Source organism: Lolium perenne, chromosome 5, assembly GCF_019359855.2.
Source record: "Lolium perenne isolate Kyuss_39 chromosome 5, Kyuss_2.0, whole genome shotgun sequence".
NCBI classification, from domain to species: Eukaryota; Viridiplantae; Streptophyta; class Magnoliopsida; order Poales; family Poaceae; genus Lolium; species Lolium perenne.
In genome coordinates this window covers 205,684,544-205,703,962 of record NC_067248.2, presented here as the reverse complement: position 1 = coordinate 205,703,962, position 19,419 = coordinate 205,684,544, and the positions used below count along the sequence as shown (strand labels likewise).

Genomic DNA, 19,419 nt, shown 5'->3' with positions numbered 1-19,419 from the left:
CTTGACAGAGTAACAAGATCTAAATCAGTAGGTGTACGTGGCAAGGCCGATCCCTGCGATCGGCCCCCAAAAATAAAAAGCTCGAATCTCATCTCGAGCATGTCACGTAGCCATAGTAGGAAACCAAGAAGTTGTAGACCCTCATTGGGCATTGCGATGAAAAAGGAGGCCGATTCTAGCAATCGGCCAAAATTATCCTCGACATGCATTTTGCCTGTGTTCAGCATTGATCTAAGAAAGGATGCCTGAAGAGCCGATATCTTCAATCCCTTTGAAAAATCGGCTCGGGGGGCACCTAAACGGATAAGATATAGGGCCATGAAGTATGTACTGATTGGCGATGACATGTTCTACAGGACATTGGAAGGATTACTTCTCAAATGTTTGGGACCAGCCGAGTCCAATCGGCTCTTGCATGAGGTGCATGAAGGTGCCTGTGGAACTCACCAATCGGCTCATAAGATGAAGTGGCTGATCAGGCGATCGGGATTTTATTGGCCCACCATGCTTGAAGATTGTTTCCAGTATTATAAAGGGTGTCAAGCATGTCAGAAGTTTGGGAGCATTCAGATGGTACCCGCATCAGCAATGAATCCTATCATCAAACCTTGGCCATTCTGAGGTTGGGGCATGGATATGATCGGCAAAATTCATCCTGCATCGAGCAAAGGCCATGAATGGGTTCTGGCCATTACAGATTATTTCACTAAATGGGTGGAGGCCGTCCCTATGAAGTCAGTGGCATCGAAAGATGTTATCAGTTTCGTGTTGGAACATGTCATTCATAGATTCGGGATTCCCCAGACTATCACGAGCGATGGAGGTTCGGTCTTCGTTTCCAAGGAGTTTAGAAAATTCTGCGAGGATATGGGAATCAAGCTGATCCGATCGTCTCCATACTATGCTCAAGCAAATGGGCAGGCCGAAGCGTCCAACAAAAGCCTGATCAAGCTGATTAAGAGGAAAATCGACGAGCACCCTAGACGATGGCATGAGGTATTGTCAGAAGCTTTGTGGGCTTATCGCATGTCGTGTCATGGAGCAATAAAAACCTCGCCATACCAGCTGGTCTATGGACAAGAAGCTGTGTTACCCTGGGAAATCAAGGCTGGGTCGAGACGGATAACATTTCAGAATGATTTAACTGCTGAAGAATATGCAACCCTAATGAGCGACTGCATTGAGGATGCAACGGAACTCAGACTATGGTCACTTGAGAAAATCAAGGAGAATAAAGCTAAGGTGGCTCGCGCATATAATAAGAAGGTGAAGCCAAAGGAGTTCCAGGTTGGTGATCTGGTATGGGAAGCTGTATTGCCGTTGGGGACTAAGGACAAAGTGTATGGTAAATGGTCTCCAAATTGGCACGGCCCGTACAAAGTCGATCAAGTTTTAAAGGGGAATGCATACATGCTTGAGCAATTGGATGGTGTGAAGTTCCCAGTGGCCGTCAATGGCCAGCATCTCAAGAAGTATTTCCCAAGCATGTGGGATGATGAGCAGTGAGGTATGGGGGTCGATTTTAAATCGGCCAGTAAAAAAAATGTGTACATACAAATCACAGCCGATGCACAGACATCGACTTGAGAAAATATGCGAAGACAACAGTATACTAGTACAACCGATGCACGGACATCGACTTCAGAATAATAAAAGCCGATGCATTGCTATCGACTCTAGAGGAACTAGCGCCCTTGAGCAGGATAACAGATCGGTTTCAGACCAGAGATCATGATATCTGAGATGAATCTCCCAGTGGATTTGCTGAGGATTTGAGTCTGCGCGTTTGAGGTTGGAGGATAGTTTGGACATGGACTGGACCTGTTTGACCGTGTGAATAGGCAATTGTTTGGCCTCAAATCGCATTTGTAGTGCAGGCCGATGCCTTGCCAAAGGGTTTAAAGGAGTTTTAACAACATATAAAATACAACTCTCCTCATATTTTTCCCACGGGGTTTTTGGGGGAGAGATTTTAAAGACGATGACTTTCAAGATGATACAAAGAGCACAATTGTTTACAAGGACATCCTCATATAAAAGCAAGAAGATTTTCAAGACTATGCGAGAAGATCTTGAAGATTATACAAGAGATTTTCCAGAGACAGCATTGTCCAAGGGGGAGTGTTAGAAATAGGATAGCTTTGATACTAAGCTAACTAGGCAGTTATTAAGATTAGCTTAGATCATAAGCTAAGTAGGTAGTTACTTTTGTCCAAACGCTGTAATCCCGAAGGGATGTCTTTGTAACCGCCTTATAGGCGTCTGTTCGGTGGGTATATATACCCCCAACAATCATCAATGAAAGATCACTTGATTCTCTCAATCATTAGTCTTAAACATAACTGTTGGTGGTGCAAGTACCAATTATGTTTTCCTCGGTGCTGCTTATGTAGATGTTGCTTTTGTTGTTCCTTTCTTACTTCTATTGCTTTTGACATAGTATTCCTTTGTTTTCCTTTGTTTGCTACTATAATATATTCCTTTGTTTTCCTGACTGTATATAAATATTTCGTACTTCGTTTGTAATCCGTGTGCTTTATCCTAAGATCATTCTAATGACTTTGTTTTCTGAAACCTAAAAGTCAGATTATCATTTTCCACCTATTTTTTAGCAGTGTTATACAAAGTGTGCATGAGCATGAGTTTTACGGGATCGTGCGCCAAGGCGCACATTTAAATCTAGTAGAAGAATATTGAATCATGTCCAAGCTTCTCTCCCTATGCTTATGTTCCTCTCCTCCTGCTACTGTACCCCCTCCCGATGCTTTGCTGATTCCTCACCTTGATATCTCATGTATCTATGGTTTGATTGTAACCATATACAAGGGAACTATGGTGGATAACCTAGGTGCAGGTGCACCTGATTTCAAAAAAAATCAAAAAATATTATTTAAATATTTCAGTAAAATAAAATAATTCATGCAACTACATGCCATCTTGATACTTACTCATGTAAATTTTCAGAACAAAATACGACTGTGTATGAGCAACACAAAAAAGAGAAATTGAACTTTGTTATACCGTGAATAGTATACCTTTACTCATTACATTGTGAACAGTGTAATTTATCATTTTTGTGTAGGTTGCATACTTTTATATTTTAGATTCAAATTTTAGATCAACACGACTGCATGCATGATTTATGACATGTATTTATAGTATTTTCTGATATATGTTTATATGGGTTCACGGGCACCCATGTGCCAAAAATTTACGCCCCCATATACAATCACTATCTTGCCTTTTATGTCCAATTTATGGTGATGATCTGGTTGTTCACCACATCTCTGAGTGGGTTGTGACACTGTCCAAACAAACCATAAAGGTAAAGTTACATGTTCAGCATGGGGAAAATACCAAACTGCAAGTCTGTAGCTCTGGGGGAGCGTTGGCACATCTTGAGGGTTCAAGATGGCATGTGCAAATTCAGCAAACAGGCAGGTGACGGAATCAGATTGCACTTTAGTTGTTCGAGCCTTCAGTCAACCGATACGTGATAGATCTGAAGTGTGTCTTATTGCTAAAGATTTAGCACAGCAAAAACACCATATGACTTTGAACTACTGTAGTAGAAAGAGCAACAAGGTTAATCATTAATATCTGTCAATTTGGTCCTGGGAGTTGTGTTTGGGTGTGTTACAAGGTGTTGTTCTGGCCTGCGCGATGAGATCAACCCTGGATGATTGTAACTCAACTAATTCAAACAAGTTAATACACAACACCCTTTCAAAAAAAATTGCAATTTTACACGGTGACAACATTAAAATAAATTCCAATCCGGCCTCGCTTATCCAACAATCCACGTTTATCTTAAAAGAAGACACGAGCGGAGATGTTGAATATAATTGACTAGCCTCTCTCATCGCATCAGTCTTTTTAATTGAATTGGCTAGCTTGCAAACCTACAACGCCAAGTTTTCCACACTTTCTTTTAAGACCGCTGTTGTCCAGAAAAAGCAAGCGAGTGATCTTCGAAACTGTGCTAAAGATCACTGTTGTTTTCGAACAAATTGTGGCATGAAGTTATGTGAAATCTGCATATAATTCTCATTGTTTTTCGCTATTCTCGTACTCACTAATCTTTTTTTTAACCGAAGGCAATTATTTTATCTTATCTATTAATTAAGAAGAAAATGCCTATTTAATTAGCAAAAAAGGGGCTAAAACCATACACCAACATCAACACCACAGGGCCAGGCCCACTCTCGCCAAAGGGCAAACCCACTCAAGGTCCAAGAACAACCATGACCAAGCTCAAGACACCACTCCACCCTAGATTAGATGACCTCGCACCATTACCGGAGAGAAGACGCCATGACTGCTATGAGAGGAGCAAACATGGGACACTACAACATAGATGAAGAGAGCAACACTTGGGAAGGTTGCCCCAACGTGATAGCAACAACGAGCATCAAGGGCAACCTCGTCGACCGCACGACACAAGGTCGACGGCCTCAACAAGGTCAAACTTTCGGGGCCACCAACCAACACCCATCAGACCGCCAACACCACCTTCCGGGACCGCCGTCTTGACGTGCCACTGCCCGCTCTCGAGCCACAATGCCGCATGACCCAGTCACTCGCAGCACAAGCTCCACAGGGCAAACCGCTTGTAGACCTCGGCCGTTGCACCAACATCCGGAGCCACCGCCCTGGCATAAAGTCAAACCGCCTTCTCTCAAGCGCGTCGACCGAGCCAACAACCTTGCCGCACTAGCGACACAAGAATGTCGCCCAAGCCACGCAAGCAACTGCCACACCTCATAAGGTTGTTGCCCACCATGGACCCCGAGTTCGTCGCCTCGACACACAACCACCATCAGCTGCTGCCCCGACATCGACCAACCACAACGCAAGAGAAGCCACGGACAACCGCTAAAGCTAACTCTCCAAGACGAAGCCCAAAAGAGGGAGGCGATGATAACGCCATCGACACCCGCTCCGACTAACCAAAGCTTCACCCGAAGAGCCCGAGCCATTCTCATCGGAACACAGGAAAATCCTACGACGATGCATCCAAGGAGGGAAACGACGTCCGTAGACGCTGCTCTCATCGGCACCGACACAAAGGTCGGAGGCAAAGCTTTCGTCCGGATCTTCTCTTCTTCGATAGAAGGCATGATGGGAGCTCAAGAAGCTTTGCCGCACATCTCCGATCTTGGTCACCAACAGCCAAAAGCGTGTCTGATGTGAACAAGATCTTCAGTAATGAAAATATTGCGTCACGTTTAACAGCCACAACATCAATACGATTGCAAATTTAGAAACCTGAAGGCCTCTATTGATGCAAAAGCGGGAGGCGTCTTCTCCTCTCCTCGATGAAATGTTGCGAGGAGTGAACTTTTAGAAGGAAACCCTAACACTAGGGTCGCAGATTCACAGTACTGATAAATGGCGCCACCGTGCCACCGCGCGCGGTCGAGCGAGCCGGCGGCGGATCTGCTGACCTCCCTCCCGCCGCCCCTGCTCGACTGCATCCTCACCCGTCTCGACCTCCGTGACGCCGTCCGCACCTCCGCCCTCTCTCGCGCCTGGCGCCGCCGGTGGGAGGCCCTCCCCTCCATCTCCCTCTCCTTCCTCGACAAGCGTGGCACACCCCCGGTGGCTGTCGACCGCCTTCTTGTTCGGTACCCCGGCCACATCTCGCATTTCTCCTTCTATCTCGACGAGCACTCCTTAACCCGCGTCGCCGACTGGCTCATCGCCCTCTACAACCGCGCCGTCAAGTCTATTAACCTCCAATGCGCTCCCTACCTCCCCGACTTCAACCTCCACTCCTCTGTCTTCTTATGCACCCAACTCGTGTACCTGGAGCTGCACCAATGCTGCATACCACCTCTCCCAGTGGGATTCACTAGTTTCCCTGTGCTTGAGGAGCTAAAACTAGACTTAGCCAGATTCCCCGAGAATGGGGAGAGCCTGCTGGAAGCAATTCTTGGTGCGTCACCCTTGCTTAATACCCTAAATCTGTCATTTCTGAGTATCCGCGGTGATGGCTCAAACGAGTGGGTGATTGGGGGACCAAGCCTGCGGAGCCTTACGATAAATTGTATGGATTATTATGGCTGGCGAATTGCGGATCTGCCATGCCTTGATGAAGCCAGCATCGATTTGGTTAACTATGTGAGGTCTGGCGATTTCGAAGGATTCATTGCCAGGTTTGCTCCAGTTAGGAAGCTCAGTCTCCATACAAGCTACCCACTGCCACCGGTACATTCTTTTTTTTTCCTTACCTCTCATTAGGTTGCGAGTTGGTAATTGAGATCAGATATCCTCATATCCACTAGTGGAATTAAGTTATATCAAGCAACAGGGAGTTGAGCTTGTAAATCCATGTTCTGTGTCTGATAGTTTCAATTCTTTTCTCCTGCCAAACTTTTATTTGATTTGTATCGCAATTAGTGTTCTTATTAATTGATGCTACAGATTGTTTTCTAACTAAAAGATTCTCAAAATGGAAATTGAATGCTTGGTGCTTATATTAGTACTTGAATTGATCTTCAGTTCCAAGGCATTGGAACATTTCTCGTTGTAGCCTGCTCAATTCTTTTTATGAGTGGGTTTCCTTGTTCTAAAAGCAACTGTTTAATTGTTCCTTTGTTCTGAAGATATACACACGGTGCCTACATGTGCTTTAAAAAAATCTGATCGTTTTAGTATTATGACAATAACCTTTTTTAGTGAAGCTAATAATGCCAGTTTTGCAATAGTTCACCTAACTCACCTTTGCATTGAGATTCACAATGTTTGTTTTTATTTTACAGCTAACCAACGGTCATTTGATGGAAACACTTCCATGTACCTTTAACAACTTAAAGAGTTTAATCCTCTGGACACACTTCTGTGAGACGCCTGCCATTCTGTCAACCTTTTGCTTACTAATGAATGCTCCTAATCTAGAAGAACTTGAAATCACGGTATGAACTCAGAACACCCCCTTGCAGACTATCATATTTTTTGTGCTTGGAGGTGATCACTGCTACGTTTGGTGTTTGACATTTTTTTTTTGGTTTCAAGATCGACCGTGGTGACGTGGATGGAATTGAAGCAAATGCAGTGTATCAAGATACACAACTGACTGATGCCTTTTGTGCCAACCTTCGGGTTGTGAAAATATATGACATTGGCTGGTTGTCAAATGAAATGTGTTTTATCGAGCTCGTTTTATCGAAAGCAAAAGTTCTTCGCACAATGCATCTTAGACTTGGTTGCTTAAGCTCAAAGTTTAACGAGGATGCTCTACGTGAACTAATGACATACAGAAGGGCTTCACCTCATGCTCAAGTCTTCTTTAATGGTAAAGAACCTTTAAATTTTAGTCATTTATACTATCATGTATTTCCTCCAAAAAAATATGGAGTATAACATTAATTTCATAACTAAAATTAGTCATTGGGTTATTACAAGTGTGACTGTATGAGTACTATTATCAATACCCGAGAGAATGGCATTGATGCTTAGGAGGAAGGGATGGATGGTAATACAAGAATCATGTGAGAGGAGATTGGATCCATCCAAGCTTTCTTTACAACATCATGACTTGTTTGTTTGTTTAGAAAATAAATGGAGTCATTGATTATCTTTTCCAAATGGCTACCTTCTGGTTGGATTCCATTATCATCACATAAAGAACATGGGTTTTGTGCTAGTATCTGTCTTTAGCTTAGTTGCCGTCTAATGCTAACAACCTCCATTCATTCTTTACAAAAAGAAAATGAAAACAAGACAGAAGTGCATATTTTAACATCGGCCACTGAACAGACCATTAAGTGATAATCTGGCTGCGTGTCTTGACAGCTGACATAGGTTTGTACTGCACATTGGGATCCACAGTGATAGCATTGTGCTGAAGCATGTGGATGTACAAAAAATTGGCAGTTTTCTAGCTCCTTGTTGACTCCCGCGGGAACCTGACATTCGAGTTTCATGTTTCACTGAATGCATTGTAGATCTGTGAACTACCATATGCTGCTAATTCTTCACTAGTCTGATATTTTTATCACCTGCTTAATATCGTGTAACGAGTCGCTTAAATTCATATTGACTGCTATCTTTTTGCAGGTGAGATCGAATAAATTGTTAGGTGGAGACAGTATCTTTTGTGTCTTGCTGGGAATGGGCGCATACAATTAGGTGGCTCACTTGCACAAGATGGTGTAACACCTCTTTTGACCTTCTCTAACTACGGACCCTTGGAGGCTAGATATGCATCGTGAAGAAAATAGCTCCTGGCAGGAGCAACTATAATGCTCTGTTTTGGTTATAAGTAATCCTTGTACGAGTGAACGGCCTGCAACAATCTCCTTGGAAAAACCTCTTATTATGTATTGTTTCAAATTTCTGAGAACTTACAGGTTGCTATTGGATCACTAGCTTAAATTCCTTACAGAAGTGTTTGCAAGAGCTTCACGAATGGGATACTTATGCTGACAAATAGTGACGTAACCATAATGTATGGGCACCATTACCCTTCATTGTTACCATTTCTTGGGTAATTCTCGGCACACAGCCTTCTGCACATAACTCAGGAACCACGGAAATGTTTCTGGTAGCACATTAGATTATGCAATAACCATGTTTTGTTACTTGCATTTTACTGCCACAAGCCTCCTGCAAGATCTACGTGGTATACTTCTGTATATATCTGGGTAAAAATACACGTGTCAAAATTTTCAGTTGTACACATAAGGGCACAAGGCAACCCCCATGCGAACATCTGCATATATCCAATGTTTTCTAGACAAAATGCAACTTAGCAGCAGCAATAATGTGCACACTATAAGTGCAACAAAAAATGAACATATACCAAGAATAACCTAGGCATACTCAGACAATGTAGGTAATTATATACGGCAGCAAATCATTGTGATATGCTGGATCTCCATGTGCTCTGGTTGTATGGGAATTAGTTTACCACCACCAATTGCTTCCGCATTTTGATCATCTGCTTGGATTGAGCTTCAGGGGAGCTCATCTATCAAATTTCTTGCATTGAGCTTCAGGGGATGCGCTTGAAAATGGATGTGGAAATGCCCCATGTCTCGACAATGAATGATCAGCGTACATGCTGCAGCTGGCAGGAAGCAGAGGGCCTCAGGCAGTTTGTCAGAGAACTATCGACTGGGCTGGATTACTTGTTCATTGTTCACTATGTTTTTCACATATACAGCCCGGCATGGGGTTTGCGAAGAAAGACTCCTCTAGCTTTGGGAATTCTCCAGGCTCCCGGAAATATGGAGCTCCTGTTCTATCTTTGTGCAACCTTCTCACTTCTGAACTGAATTTCTCCCAATCGATCCTTCCTTCATCAAATTCATCTACCAAATTCACAAAATCCATCCTGCAAGAGCTCTATACATTGAGAAAAGAGTGGAAACCCAAAACCATAACATATAGTGCTACTTCTTATAAGGGAAAAAAATGCAACACATAAAATTGGGTTTCTGCCTGTTGGGTCATTGGTTGTAGAAGAATGACCATAGGAAAAAGGTGTTACCTATCTGGGTTAATTGTCTTCCTGAAGTCCTCGAAACGCCTATGGCCTTGTACAGCTTTTGCCATGTTTCCATCGTATGTGTACATAAAGACATCACTCTGAAGAGCTACACTATAGTCAAGACCAGCAAGCATGTTTTGGTGATTTTTGAAGGGCTCAAGTTCCTCTTCAGTTGCAAGGGTAGAATGAGAATAGATATTGGGAAAATCGTCCAGCAGCGCTTGCATGCTTCCATTCCCAAAAGCTTCACCTGCAACTAAGTAAATTCTGGTGCTTCGTGTGAAACCCAATCCCTTCAACAGAAGTGAAGTTTCCCTTGGAGTCAGAGGACATCCACCGATGCTTCTTCTCTCGGTTCCGTTAATTTCTTTCTCTTTCCAATGACTGACCTCATAACGCATCTTTTGCAACTCCTCTTCCTCATCCGATGTCAAGCCATGACTACAACCAGTAAAAGCTAGCATATCCTTCTCATACCTGCAAAAATCAGTATTGTTAATTCAGAAAATCTCATTGCAAATAAAGAATAACTAACAACCCAGAGGCTAACCCATCTTATTTTCGTGCAAGTGAATACCACAATGTATACTAGTGCATGGTTTCTCACTTGTAAGCTTGCTAAATGGTGCATCTGAAAAGAGTTCATTAAGTCATTATATGTTATGAAAGATTTCAAGTTAAGAGTTACAAGAGCTACAACACAGCTCAAAACTTCTGGAATTTTAGCAAAATGGTTGTGTCCCATGGTTTGCTGCTATAGTTATAAGAACTAGTAGAACTTCGCAACCTAGTTGAAGCAATCCAAAACTTTCTTCACAAGATTATTTTGTGAAATGCCTGTGAAGTATCACGCCTAACATCATTGACCAGTGATTTACATAGGCAACCTATTTTATCAATAAAACATCACCGCAATGAGACCCACTGCACTTCAAGGTTCACAAGGACACCTATCTTTACTGAAGAGATCAACGGTTGATTAACTTGTGGTAGAAGCTACCATAGACAGAACGATTAATGTGCCAAACAAAAAAACAATATGCTCAAGCCCATTCTACTTGCAGTATATTTGGAGACACGCAAACCAATATTTCATTCCTTGGTATGACTGAAATGATAAAAGCTGCAGCTACAACACAAATTGCGATAATTAGGATGAAAAAAATACTTACTAAGAGAACAATGTTGGTAAGTAAGTATGCAAAACAACAAAAAATAGTGCAGACAAGAGCATACTGAGATAAATGTAGGAGCATAAAACTTGCCTTAGATGAAGAGCAAGATATGGGATTCCATCCTGGTGCATCCTCGAAACTAAGGTAGCACCAAGATCTTCGATTGTATGAGAATACTTCAAAGATCTATAATTAACTCGGCATCTTAGTTTCTGAATATAACTAGGAAGCTCATTATTTGCTAAGCGAGAATCTGTATGTGTGAAGTAAATGACTTTGTGTTTCTTCAAGAGAGGGAGTATTTCATCTCTGTAATAATTCACCTGCCAAGATAAAGTAGTGAGTGAGTATTTCCAACATATATCGATGTAAAATTATATGGATCAAAAAATATCTAGTTTTAACCTTTGACCAGGATATTGGAGCTTTAGCCATAGGCTCGATATGCTTGTATGCAGGAGGTAGTGTTTCAACAATATCAATGTCTTCTTTCAGCGATTCGATGAAGTGCCTCCAATTGAAAAGATCCTTAAATTCACTACAGAATTGAGGAGCACAATAACTGTAATGAGCACAGTGATTGATAACCTAGGGTGAAGACTGAAGAGTTAAGGCTAGGGCCAAAGGGCCAACCTGTCATCTGCCCAGTAGGATGTATGATCAAGTGAAGGTAGAACCAATGTTGCCTTCAAAATCTTAGCAACAGCAACCATATCGCATATCTGAGATGTGAAAAATAATCAGATATCAGGCCAAGGAATTATAATGGCTACAAAAAATCAATAGTATATAGGATAGCAATCACACCCCAAATCTCATTTGGTTCAAGCCTCCATTTGCGTTTATGAGAATGTAGCCACTCGTGCGAGAATCTTGCTCTATACATCAAGAACAGGCAGTCATATCATGTTAACAAAGGTGTAAAAGATTGATAAACAAACGTATTTATGAGATAGAAACCAACCTACTTTTATGAGAGTTTGAAACAATACATTGTCTGAAGTTTGCACTGCTTGGCTGGGACCAGACATCAGAGGCCTATATGAAGCATAAAAAAAGAGAACCAAATGTTACTTTGACTGATTATGGTATCAACAAAGGAATAGATCTAGCACGATATATTACTTGCCTCACCCACACTTCCTTGTCTTTCAGCAATGCTAGATTCAACTGTAATCAACATCCTGTCGCGCTCTTTCCCTCCCATGTACCCGAAGTGGTGATGCCCTTTATCACTGAAGGAAACAGAGAGATCCTAGAATCATGCACAAAAGACAGCTAGGTTACACTTCAGTACGAAAGCATTTCATTCCTAAATGTTACGACATAGAGTTCTAGATTGAGTCAATAACTTGGGATAACAGTTATGTCCAGTCATATAAACTTCATGCGATGTCAAAATAATTGAATAAGCTCAATAGCTCATCATATTCATAATATAACTGGGAAAAGAATACAGGCCAAGCACAATACTATCATGTAGATTTTTACGCTACACTAAAGCCAATTGAAAGTATATAACCCATACTTGCAATATATGCACAAATTTGAATTTATCATCAGCTTCCAATATCACAGCTACAATCAAGGATATGTGACAGTTGCAAACTTTTAACGTAAAGGTGGACATTTGCAAAAAGAGGACAAAGTATTAAAGATCAGGTGTACAATATTTTTTTATGAGCAACTGAGGAATTATCTCTCCATCTAGTTCTGGTTGGTCAGGGCCCTGAATGAGAAGATTAGTCTTATGAAACCTGATGCAATTTTAACTCGATATTGCTTGATTCTGCCAATAAAAAAATTGTCCAGTTGTGGCTCTACACACTATCATATTATTATTATTAGTTTCAACCATAATTTCCTCTTGAGTAACCAGCAATGGAACATTTTAATATTGCGACAGCAGACTCATAGATGCCGTATATCCGCACTATGAGTAAATATTATATCACATGTTAGCAGCTAATTTCGTTGTTGAATCTAGCTTGGATACGCACACTAAAAAGCACCATATGTATGTAGTTTTTTTTATTAAAATTTGCATCGTCAAAGCACTATCTAGAACCAGAGCTAAGGAAAATCTGGAACCGATGGGATAATTTACCAATGAAGTTCTGAATCGTAGACGTTTGATCTGAATAAACTCAACTAAGCACACCTACTAGCACATTATACTCCATGGAATAAGACAGTAAAGCGTACTTCCTGAGATCCTATGGACATAAAGAATATTCTGCCCAACTCTACAACAACCAACAGCCAACAACTACAAGTACCAAAGTGGCAAGTGTTTTAAGTAAACCAACTTGAGAAGGGCTCCAAACCTACAACAAGTGAGGAAACGTCCGACTAAAAGGTTAAGTGTCTGCTAAAACACCCGTGCTCGCGGAGTTCCAAATAAAGCTATATAGCCTAGAGTGTATTGATTGCATGCTACGACCAATTCACTCGAAAGCTCAAGCTGAAGGAAGACAAGGAACCAATCTAGCGGTTCTTCAAGCAGACCAAGTGCTTCAGCGTGGCATTACACTATGAGGCAGTCCGGCGCAGGAACCGCAAGACAGTCCGGCTAGTCTCGTTCCCAGCACGACGGACAGCCCCCCCCCCCCCCCCCCCCGACTGTCTAGGGCGGATTGTCCGGCTGTTCATCGCGCCGCCACACGGCCGTCTAGCCTGCACGCCGCCCCAACCCTGCCGGCACGCACCTACGAGGCATTGCCGAGGCTCGTGTCGCCCATCGCCGCCTCGCAGTGGCCGGCCAGCACCGCCTTGTCGTCCTCCCGCCCGGCGGCCACCACCACCACCGCGTGGAAGAGTCGCCGCCAGCCCTTTTGACTTTTCCAGAACGTTGAAATATGGTAGTAGAACATTACGCCGGTGGCCGAGTTGGAAGGTTACAATTCCGAATGTGAGTGGTCATTGCAAGTTATTACTATTTATTCGTGGTAAGCACTAAAGAAGCGAGGAACAAATGCAGAGTTCTCGGAGCACCACTTGCTGTTGATTACTACCAAATGGCAGCTAGCAGCCTAAAGCAGAATGCAAGTTTCCATACCTGCAAATCATCGCCAGCCGGCAGCGCGGCCCGGCCGCCGGCCCAGATCTTGGCGACGCCGAGGAGGAGGCAGACGCCGCAGAAGGCGAAGAAAAGCAGGTTGCCGAGCTTCCTCCGCTCCCGGATCCCCAGCCCCAGCACGACCTCGCCGGCGGACCCGCCGGTGCCCGGGCGCTTGAAGAGCCGGAACCGCAGCTGCTGCTGGTGGCTCTGGTGGTGGCCGCCGCCGACGGCGGAACCGGAGGAGGAGGAGGAGGGCTCCGCGGCGTCGGAGGGCGGGCTCCCGAGGGCGTCGGCCCGCGGCGAGCGCGGGGAGCCGGTGATCTGCAGCTCGATCTCGCCGCCGGGGGCGCAGCGCTTGAAGGAGCTGGCGCGGCGGGTCATGGAGCCGCCGACGCCGACGCCGACGCGGGGGCTGTGCAGGCGCGGCAGGTGGTCCCCGGCGCCGCTGCCGCCGGCGCCGCCGCCGGCCCCGTGCTTGGGTTGGTAGCCCATGTGGCGGTGGGGAGCTCCAGGAGGCTCCGAGGACGTACTGCGTGGACCCTGAAACTGGTGGCGGGCGGGCGGGCTAGGTTCGGCGTACCCCGACTTGGTGGCGATGTTATAGTATGGCGTGATTGCTAAATTAGGGGAGGCGCCATTAATGGAGCTCGGTTGGGCAGTGAAAGGGGGAGTGAGGTGAGGCGTGAAGGAGACGGCAGTTACGGAGTTGCCATTTGGACGCGTCGGCGCGGATTATTCCTTCTTTTTCCGTGTGAGGTGATTAAAGGCCGTTTTCGTCCGAACGGCGAAAAAGTAAGCCGATTATTAGTCGACTTCGTCACGTGGGCCGCACCCTCCGGCGCTGTAGCGTGGTGCCTGCATCTGATCTGACCGAGTGTGAGACCAACGGAACGAGGTGCGTTTACTTTGAACGGAGGAAGGTGTCTCTACTGCTTGACGCGCAAAATGTTTCACGTGCTTCTGGTTTTTCTACTCCCGTTTTTGGAATCAGGCTCACGAACGACCTATCGCTGTCCGCTGATCGAACCATTTGTATACTGCCACCACTTGGAGACTTGGAGTATTGCGCAACATTTAAGATTTTTCTTTTGTTTTCTCATTATTACTTGCCACTTGGATAGTGGGATTCCGGGAATGTAAGGGGCATCTCCAACTAGCAAATGTGTCTGTCTGTTTCGATACTAGGATCATGGAAATGTAGGAGCATGCATCTCCATCGGCACATGTCGGCAGGTGCGTCGGTAGTGTCTTGTTAAGAGCGGAGTGGAGAGGAGACAAGTCATCCTCCGGGTCCTCATCGTCGCCGGTGTACGCCACCTGCGCCTCCGCCTTCGATCGAGCTTTCGCCTCCTTCTTCTTCGCCGCCTCCAGCTGTGCCCACATAGCACCTTCATCCTCCTCATCCGCCTGTCCGCCAGCAATGCCTCGCCCTCCTCTTCCTTGACATCGATGGATGGTGTTTCCCTCCTCCTCCTGGCCTTCGGCTATGGCGTCATGCGCCTCCTGGTCGTCGGCATTGGCGTCGCTCGACGAGGAGCTTGAGCTACTGGGCGTTTGATCCCTTTCCCACCAATGGTGCCATCCGGGCGGCTTGCCCTCGCTGTCGGTGTCCGATGGCAACGACAGGTTGCTCATGGCGCCAATATGTCGTCGATGGTAGCAAACAGAGCTTGGCTCTAGTGGTTAGGTCACTTGTGGTGGAACCAACCCACCCAGGTTCAAGTCCTAGATTTGGCATGTGTGTTTGCATTTACCCAGGATTTAACCGGCGCTATGCTTTCAGTGGTAGATGATGTGCCCGCCAACAGCGAGACGCCAGTGGTGAACCTCAAGATATACCGGCTCAGTTGAGATGTATATCGATGCGGACGGTAGCCGAGAAGGTGCCATGGAAATCGAGGAGGGCGGTGGTTGCTCTTCAGCGGCTGTTGGGAAGGCACCTCGATCATCACGGTTGCCATTCCGGCAGATGTTCTTCCGCGGCAGTTGCTCTTCCACGGCAATCACGCCCTTGGGCTGGCCGACAGGGCTGGCCCGCGGCGTTAATTAGGCCATCCGGCGTCCCCGCTAGCCCCCATGGCCTAGGAGCACCGGATAACTCGTTGGGCCGCACTTGCGGAAAAACAAATATGCGGGCAAACAAATATGCGGGCGCGTGCACCTCCCATGTGGCTATTGGGGACCCCGAGTGGAGATGCTCTGATAAATAGAGAGCCAGAAAGAGCTTCAGTACGTTAAAACCTATGGTGTTAACTCTCGTGGTATAACTACCCTCTTATTCATCCTCACACTGGTTCTCAAATTTAAGTGATTAAAGGGGGGAAATAGAGTTCTTATTTGATCAACAAAAAAGTTACAAGCCGGCTAGAAGAGCATGATGATGTTTGAATCCAGGGGCTTTCTGAACATCAGAACAGATTACATCTCCACACCACAGGCTGATCAGTTTGCGCTAGGTCTACTAAACACATGCCCGACAGGATCTTGATACAGGAATATATTTATGTTGAAGGTGTCGTACGCCCATTAGTTAAGTCCGGAAACCTATGCCCCTGTACCTCCGCAGCATCTTGCCATGATCCCTCAGCCGTCAGCAACAGATGCGCTATGCCCAAAGTACTGTTAATCCAACGAACATGACGGCAGCAAGTGCAAAGCACAACCCTACGATTGTGGCAAATGCCTACAAGATGGTAAATGTAACACAAAACAGTTAGAAGATCAGTGACTAAACCTAACACATGCTGTTCCTTTTGGTTTGAAGGAACTGTTTCACCCTCAGAAGGGAGTTTGAAGGGATTGCTTAAAATAGAATTTGAAGGGGTGGCTTCATGTTTACCTTTCCCTCTGACTTGAAATGGAACTTGACTGTGAACCATTTCAGCCCTCTATCAACAAACGGAGCCATTGCCAGGGCTCTGGAATATACCAAATGAACCATCTTTCAGGATACAGGGCAACGTATTTTGAACCATACATTCTCTAAAATTTAAAGAGGTGTGTGCATGAGGATGTTCCTCAAGTACCCACTGAAAAGTAATAGCCAACTATGCTTCACTACACTGATTGATTAAACAGGTTATACAATAAGTTGGATACCGACTTACCCTCCTGCCCGAAGAACTTTAGTAACTTGACTGCCAGCCCATACCATTGCCATTAATTTAAGAAACCTGCTTTAGTTTGTTTAGAACACATTATTACAAGAACTGCTGGAAAAGACAGATTTTGCAACGGTTACCTCTCCACTGCCGCAGCATAACCCATTCTACCAGGAGCAGGAGAAAAGCGGAACCTGAAAAGTAAGTCGTTGAATAACTCCCTTCCCACCCAGTTCTCCTATTGTATATATGCAGTTGTTTTGGCTCATTGAAATGCATGAGTGAAACAAGTGTTCAGGTGAATCATGACCAATGAGTTGCCAACTTCACATTTGATGTTACAAAACAAAATGTTTCTTCTGAAAGTAACAATTCCATCAAGATAAAACTTATGTAAAACCAGCACGGCGTCACCAACCGTGCATTGACTTACCAAACTAATAGAAAGGTTGTGACATAATACACGGTATTAAGCAGTCCATATGCCAAAACTCCAGCAGCACCATATCTTTTCAATTTTTCTAGCAACCTGAACCAGCAACATGGCATGAGGAATGATGAACTATCACCTTATCTCATAACATTAAAAGAGTAAACTGGGCGCACTTCATTCCAAGTATTATTGGTATAATAATTCATGAGAAGTGCTGAGAGATGGAAACTGGCATTTGCTAGACTCAAAAACAGATATTCATGAGAAAAACAGATCATGTTAAGCTCTTTTGTAATACATTTCAAGGTTACTGCTCATGCTGCCACTATGCTATATCTTGGCCCCAGCCTCCCATCCAAGCAATTTATTTTTCTTCCAACATATATTTGCATAAAACTAAAAGACAATTCTGTATTTCATGCGAAGCCAGATAAATACAGGAGAACCAACTTATGTGATGACTTCTGCCTCTTTGACTCTGAGCACATTCTAGTGCACAGTACAAGCTTAACTGTTGAACTTATTAAATGCATGTACATAACTACTGAAGAACTATACCATGAGAACAACATAAAACAAAAGATGTATTACTGTCTTTGGATTTACAGTTAGTTGTGAATACTCTTTGGGTTGGAAAAATCTCAAAAAATCTTTGCCATAATTTCTTGTGCCTGTATGAAAGAAAAGGAAAAAAATAGTTCAGCCCTATCCCGAAATGTGGATTGGTGAAGCAAAGTGAGTACTTGTCACAAATGTCATACCAGTGGAGCTTCCTAGTGGCTGCTTGGTTTCTTCAATATTAAGTGCGTCAACCTAACAAGGAAATGCATATCAGCATATACATCAAGAGAAACATCTAATGAAAGTTTCTTTTTAAATGCATTTTAGTGATCTCTTATTCCCCAAATTAGTGGCTTACTTAACAATGCTGCAATTTCCTCGTGTTCTACCGAAACAACATTACATTGGATTTTTCATGTGTTTTGCAATCCTTTGTTCCTTATCAAATTCCCGTGATTTTTCTATCACAAAGTTTCATTCTTGTTTCCCATTTTCACATCAAATTAACTCAATTGAACCATATGCACAAACTTTCTTCAATATATAAAACCAGCTAAATTTTCCATATGAGACAAAAGGGTTATTGCTAACATATGAAGGACAAGACTCAAAAAAATCTCATGATTATTAACCGGACACTGTGCTGTCCAACCAAACAAGATTTTCATGTGCCAATTAACTGACTCCTGAACTGACAAACAGGGTAGAAAGTAGAAACCATCCTCTCCAGCAGATTCATATCTCCGCAAATGAGCTGACCTAGATCTCTAAGAAATGTCATATCAACACTGATAAACTGAGCCTAGAATGAAGAGTTAATATAGTTAGACAGCATCCCCAATCTAATATAGTCTAGCAGCAAACGAAATGTGCAATACATTACCAATTGATTAGAAATGATGGAGTAAAATGAGAATTTCATACCTTGCCGGAGCCGTCAGAGCAACGGGTGGGGCTCGGTTGGCGCCGCCTTCCGATGAGAGGGGATTCTCGCCGTCGCTGGAAGGAGACGGAGGAAGCCCTCGAGGTGCCGCAAAGAGAGATGAGACCACGCGAGGAGGCAGCTGGGAATGAGGAGGAGGGGCATATGATGGGCATGGGCCGCGCGCCAGCGGTGGGGGTCGGCGTGGACGACGACGACGCCATGTTCCCCGCCGTGTTCGCGGTAAGGTTTGGTGCCGCGGCCGTGTTGCTGTATCGGTTGGGAAGCCGATGGATACGGCATGGTGTGGCCGTGCGTGCTACTACTGCGTGGTCACTGCGACAAATTTTTTTTTGGCACAATGGTCACTGCGACCTGAGAATGCTGTACGTTCTTACTGAAAGAAATTCATGCTGTTTCGTTCAAACCGACAGGGGAGGTGAAATTCTCGACACAAATTACAATCCCGAGTCTTCGTGCAAGTCTCTGCTCACAGGTCCTGATTTTGGCCTGAGGATTCCTTCAGACAAAGTTGGCCTGAAAATAGTGAGTACCCTTAGCTGTCTCCTCTGTGTGTTTGCTCAAGATTCGTCAACAATTTGAAGAACGGAAATAGTTTGCCAAGTCTCATTGTACTAACACATGACAGGATTAACAGTTTACTGAATAT

At 44.3% G+C, this 19,419-nt stretch overlaps 3 protein-coding genes across 3 annotated transcripts; 1 reads left to right on the top strand and 2 right to left on the bottom strand.

Moving 5' to 3' along the window:
• The first annotated feature begins 5,291 nt into the window (after positions 1-5,291).
• Positions 5,292-8,372, top strand: LOC127301390 (F-box/FBD/LRR-repeat protein At1g13570-like). Its single transcript, XM_051331621.2, has 4 exons — positions 5,292-6,210; positions 6,765-6,917; positions 7,018-7,297; positions 8,062-8,372. Exons 1-4 carry the CDS (start codon positions 5,392-5,394, stop codon positions 8,073-8,075), a joined length of 1,266 nt encoding a protein of 421 aa, XP_051187581.1. The 5' UTR covers positions 5,292-5,391; the 3' UTR covers positions 8,076-8,372.
• A 236-nt stretch (positions 8,373-8,608) lies between these two features.
• LOC127301389 (O-fucosyltransferase 35) lies at positions 8,609-14,447 on the bottom strand. The gene is made up of 9 exons (XM_051331619.2): positions 13,730-14,447; positions 11,801-11,926; positions 11,640-11,709; positions 11,479-11,549; positions 11,305-11,393; positions 11,077-11,209; positions 10,762-10,994; positions 9,497-9,973; positions 8,609-9,340 (listed from the first exon to the last, which is right to left on the bottom strand). The coding sequence occupies exons 1-9, from the start codon at positions 14,222-14,224 to the stop codon at positions 9,139-9,141; spliced, it is 1,896 nt and encodes a 631-aa protein (XP_051187579.1). The 5' UTR covers positions 14,225-14,447; the 3' UTR covers positions 8,609-9,138.
• Positions 14,448-16,110: 1,663 nt separating this feature from the next.
• LOC127301392 (uncharacterized) lies at positions 16,111-19,399 on the bottom strand. The gene is made up of 8 exons (XM_051331623.2): positions 18,752-19,399; positions 18,028-18,079; positions 17,889-17,937; positions 17,267-17,362; positions 16,974-17,027; positions 16,840-16,905; positions 16,572-16,650; positions 16,111-16,415 (listed from the first exon to the last, which is right to left on the bottom strand). The coding sequence occupies exons 1-8, from the start codon at positions 18,971-18,973 to the stop codon at positions 16,338-16,340; spliced, it is 696 nt and encodes a 231-aa protein (XP_051187583.1). The 5' UTR covers positions 18,974-19,399; the 3' UTR covers positions 16,111-16,337.
• Between the last annotated feature and the right edge of the window lie 20 nt (positions 19,400-19,419).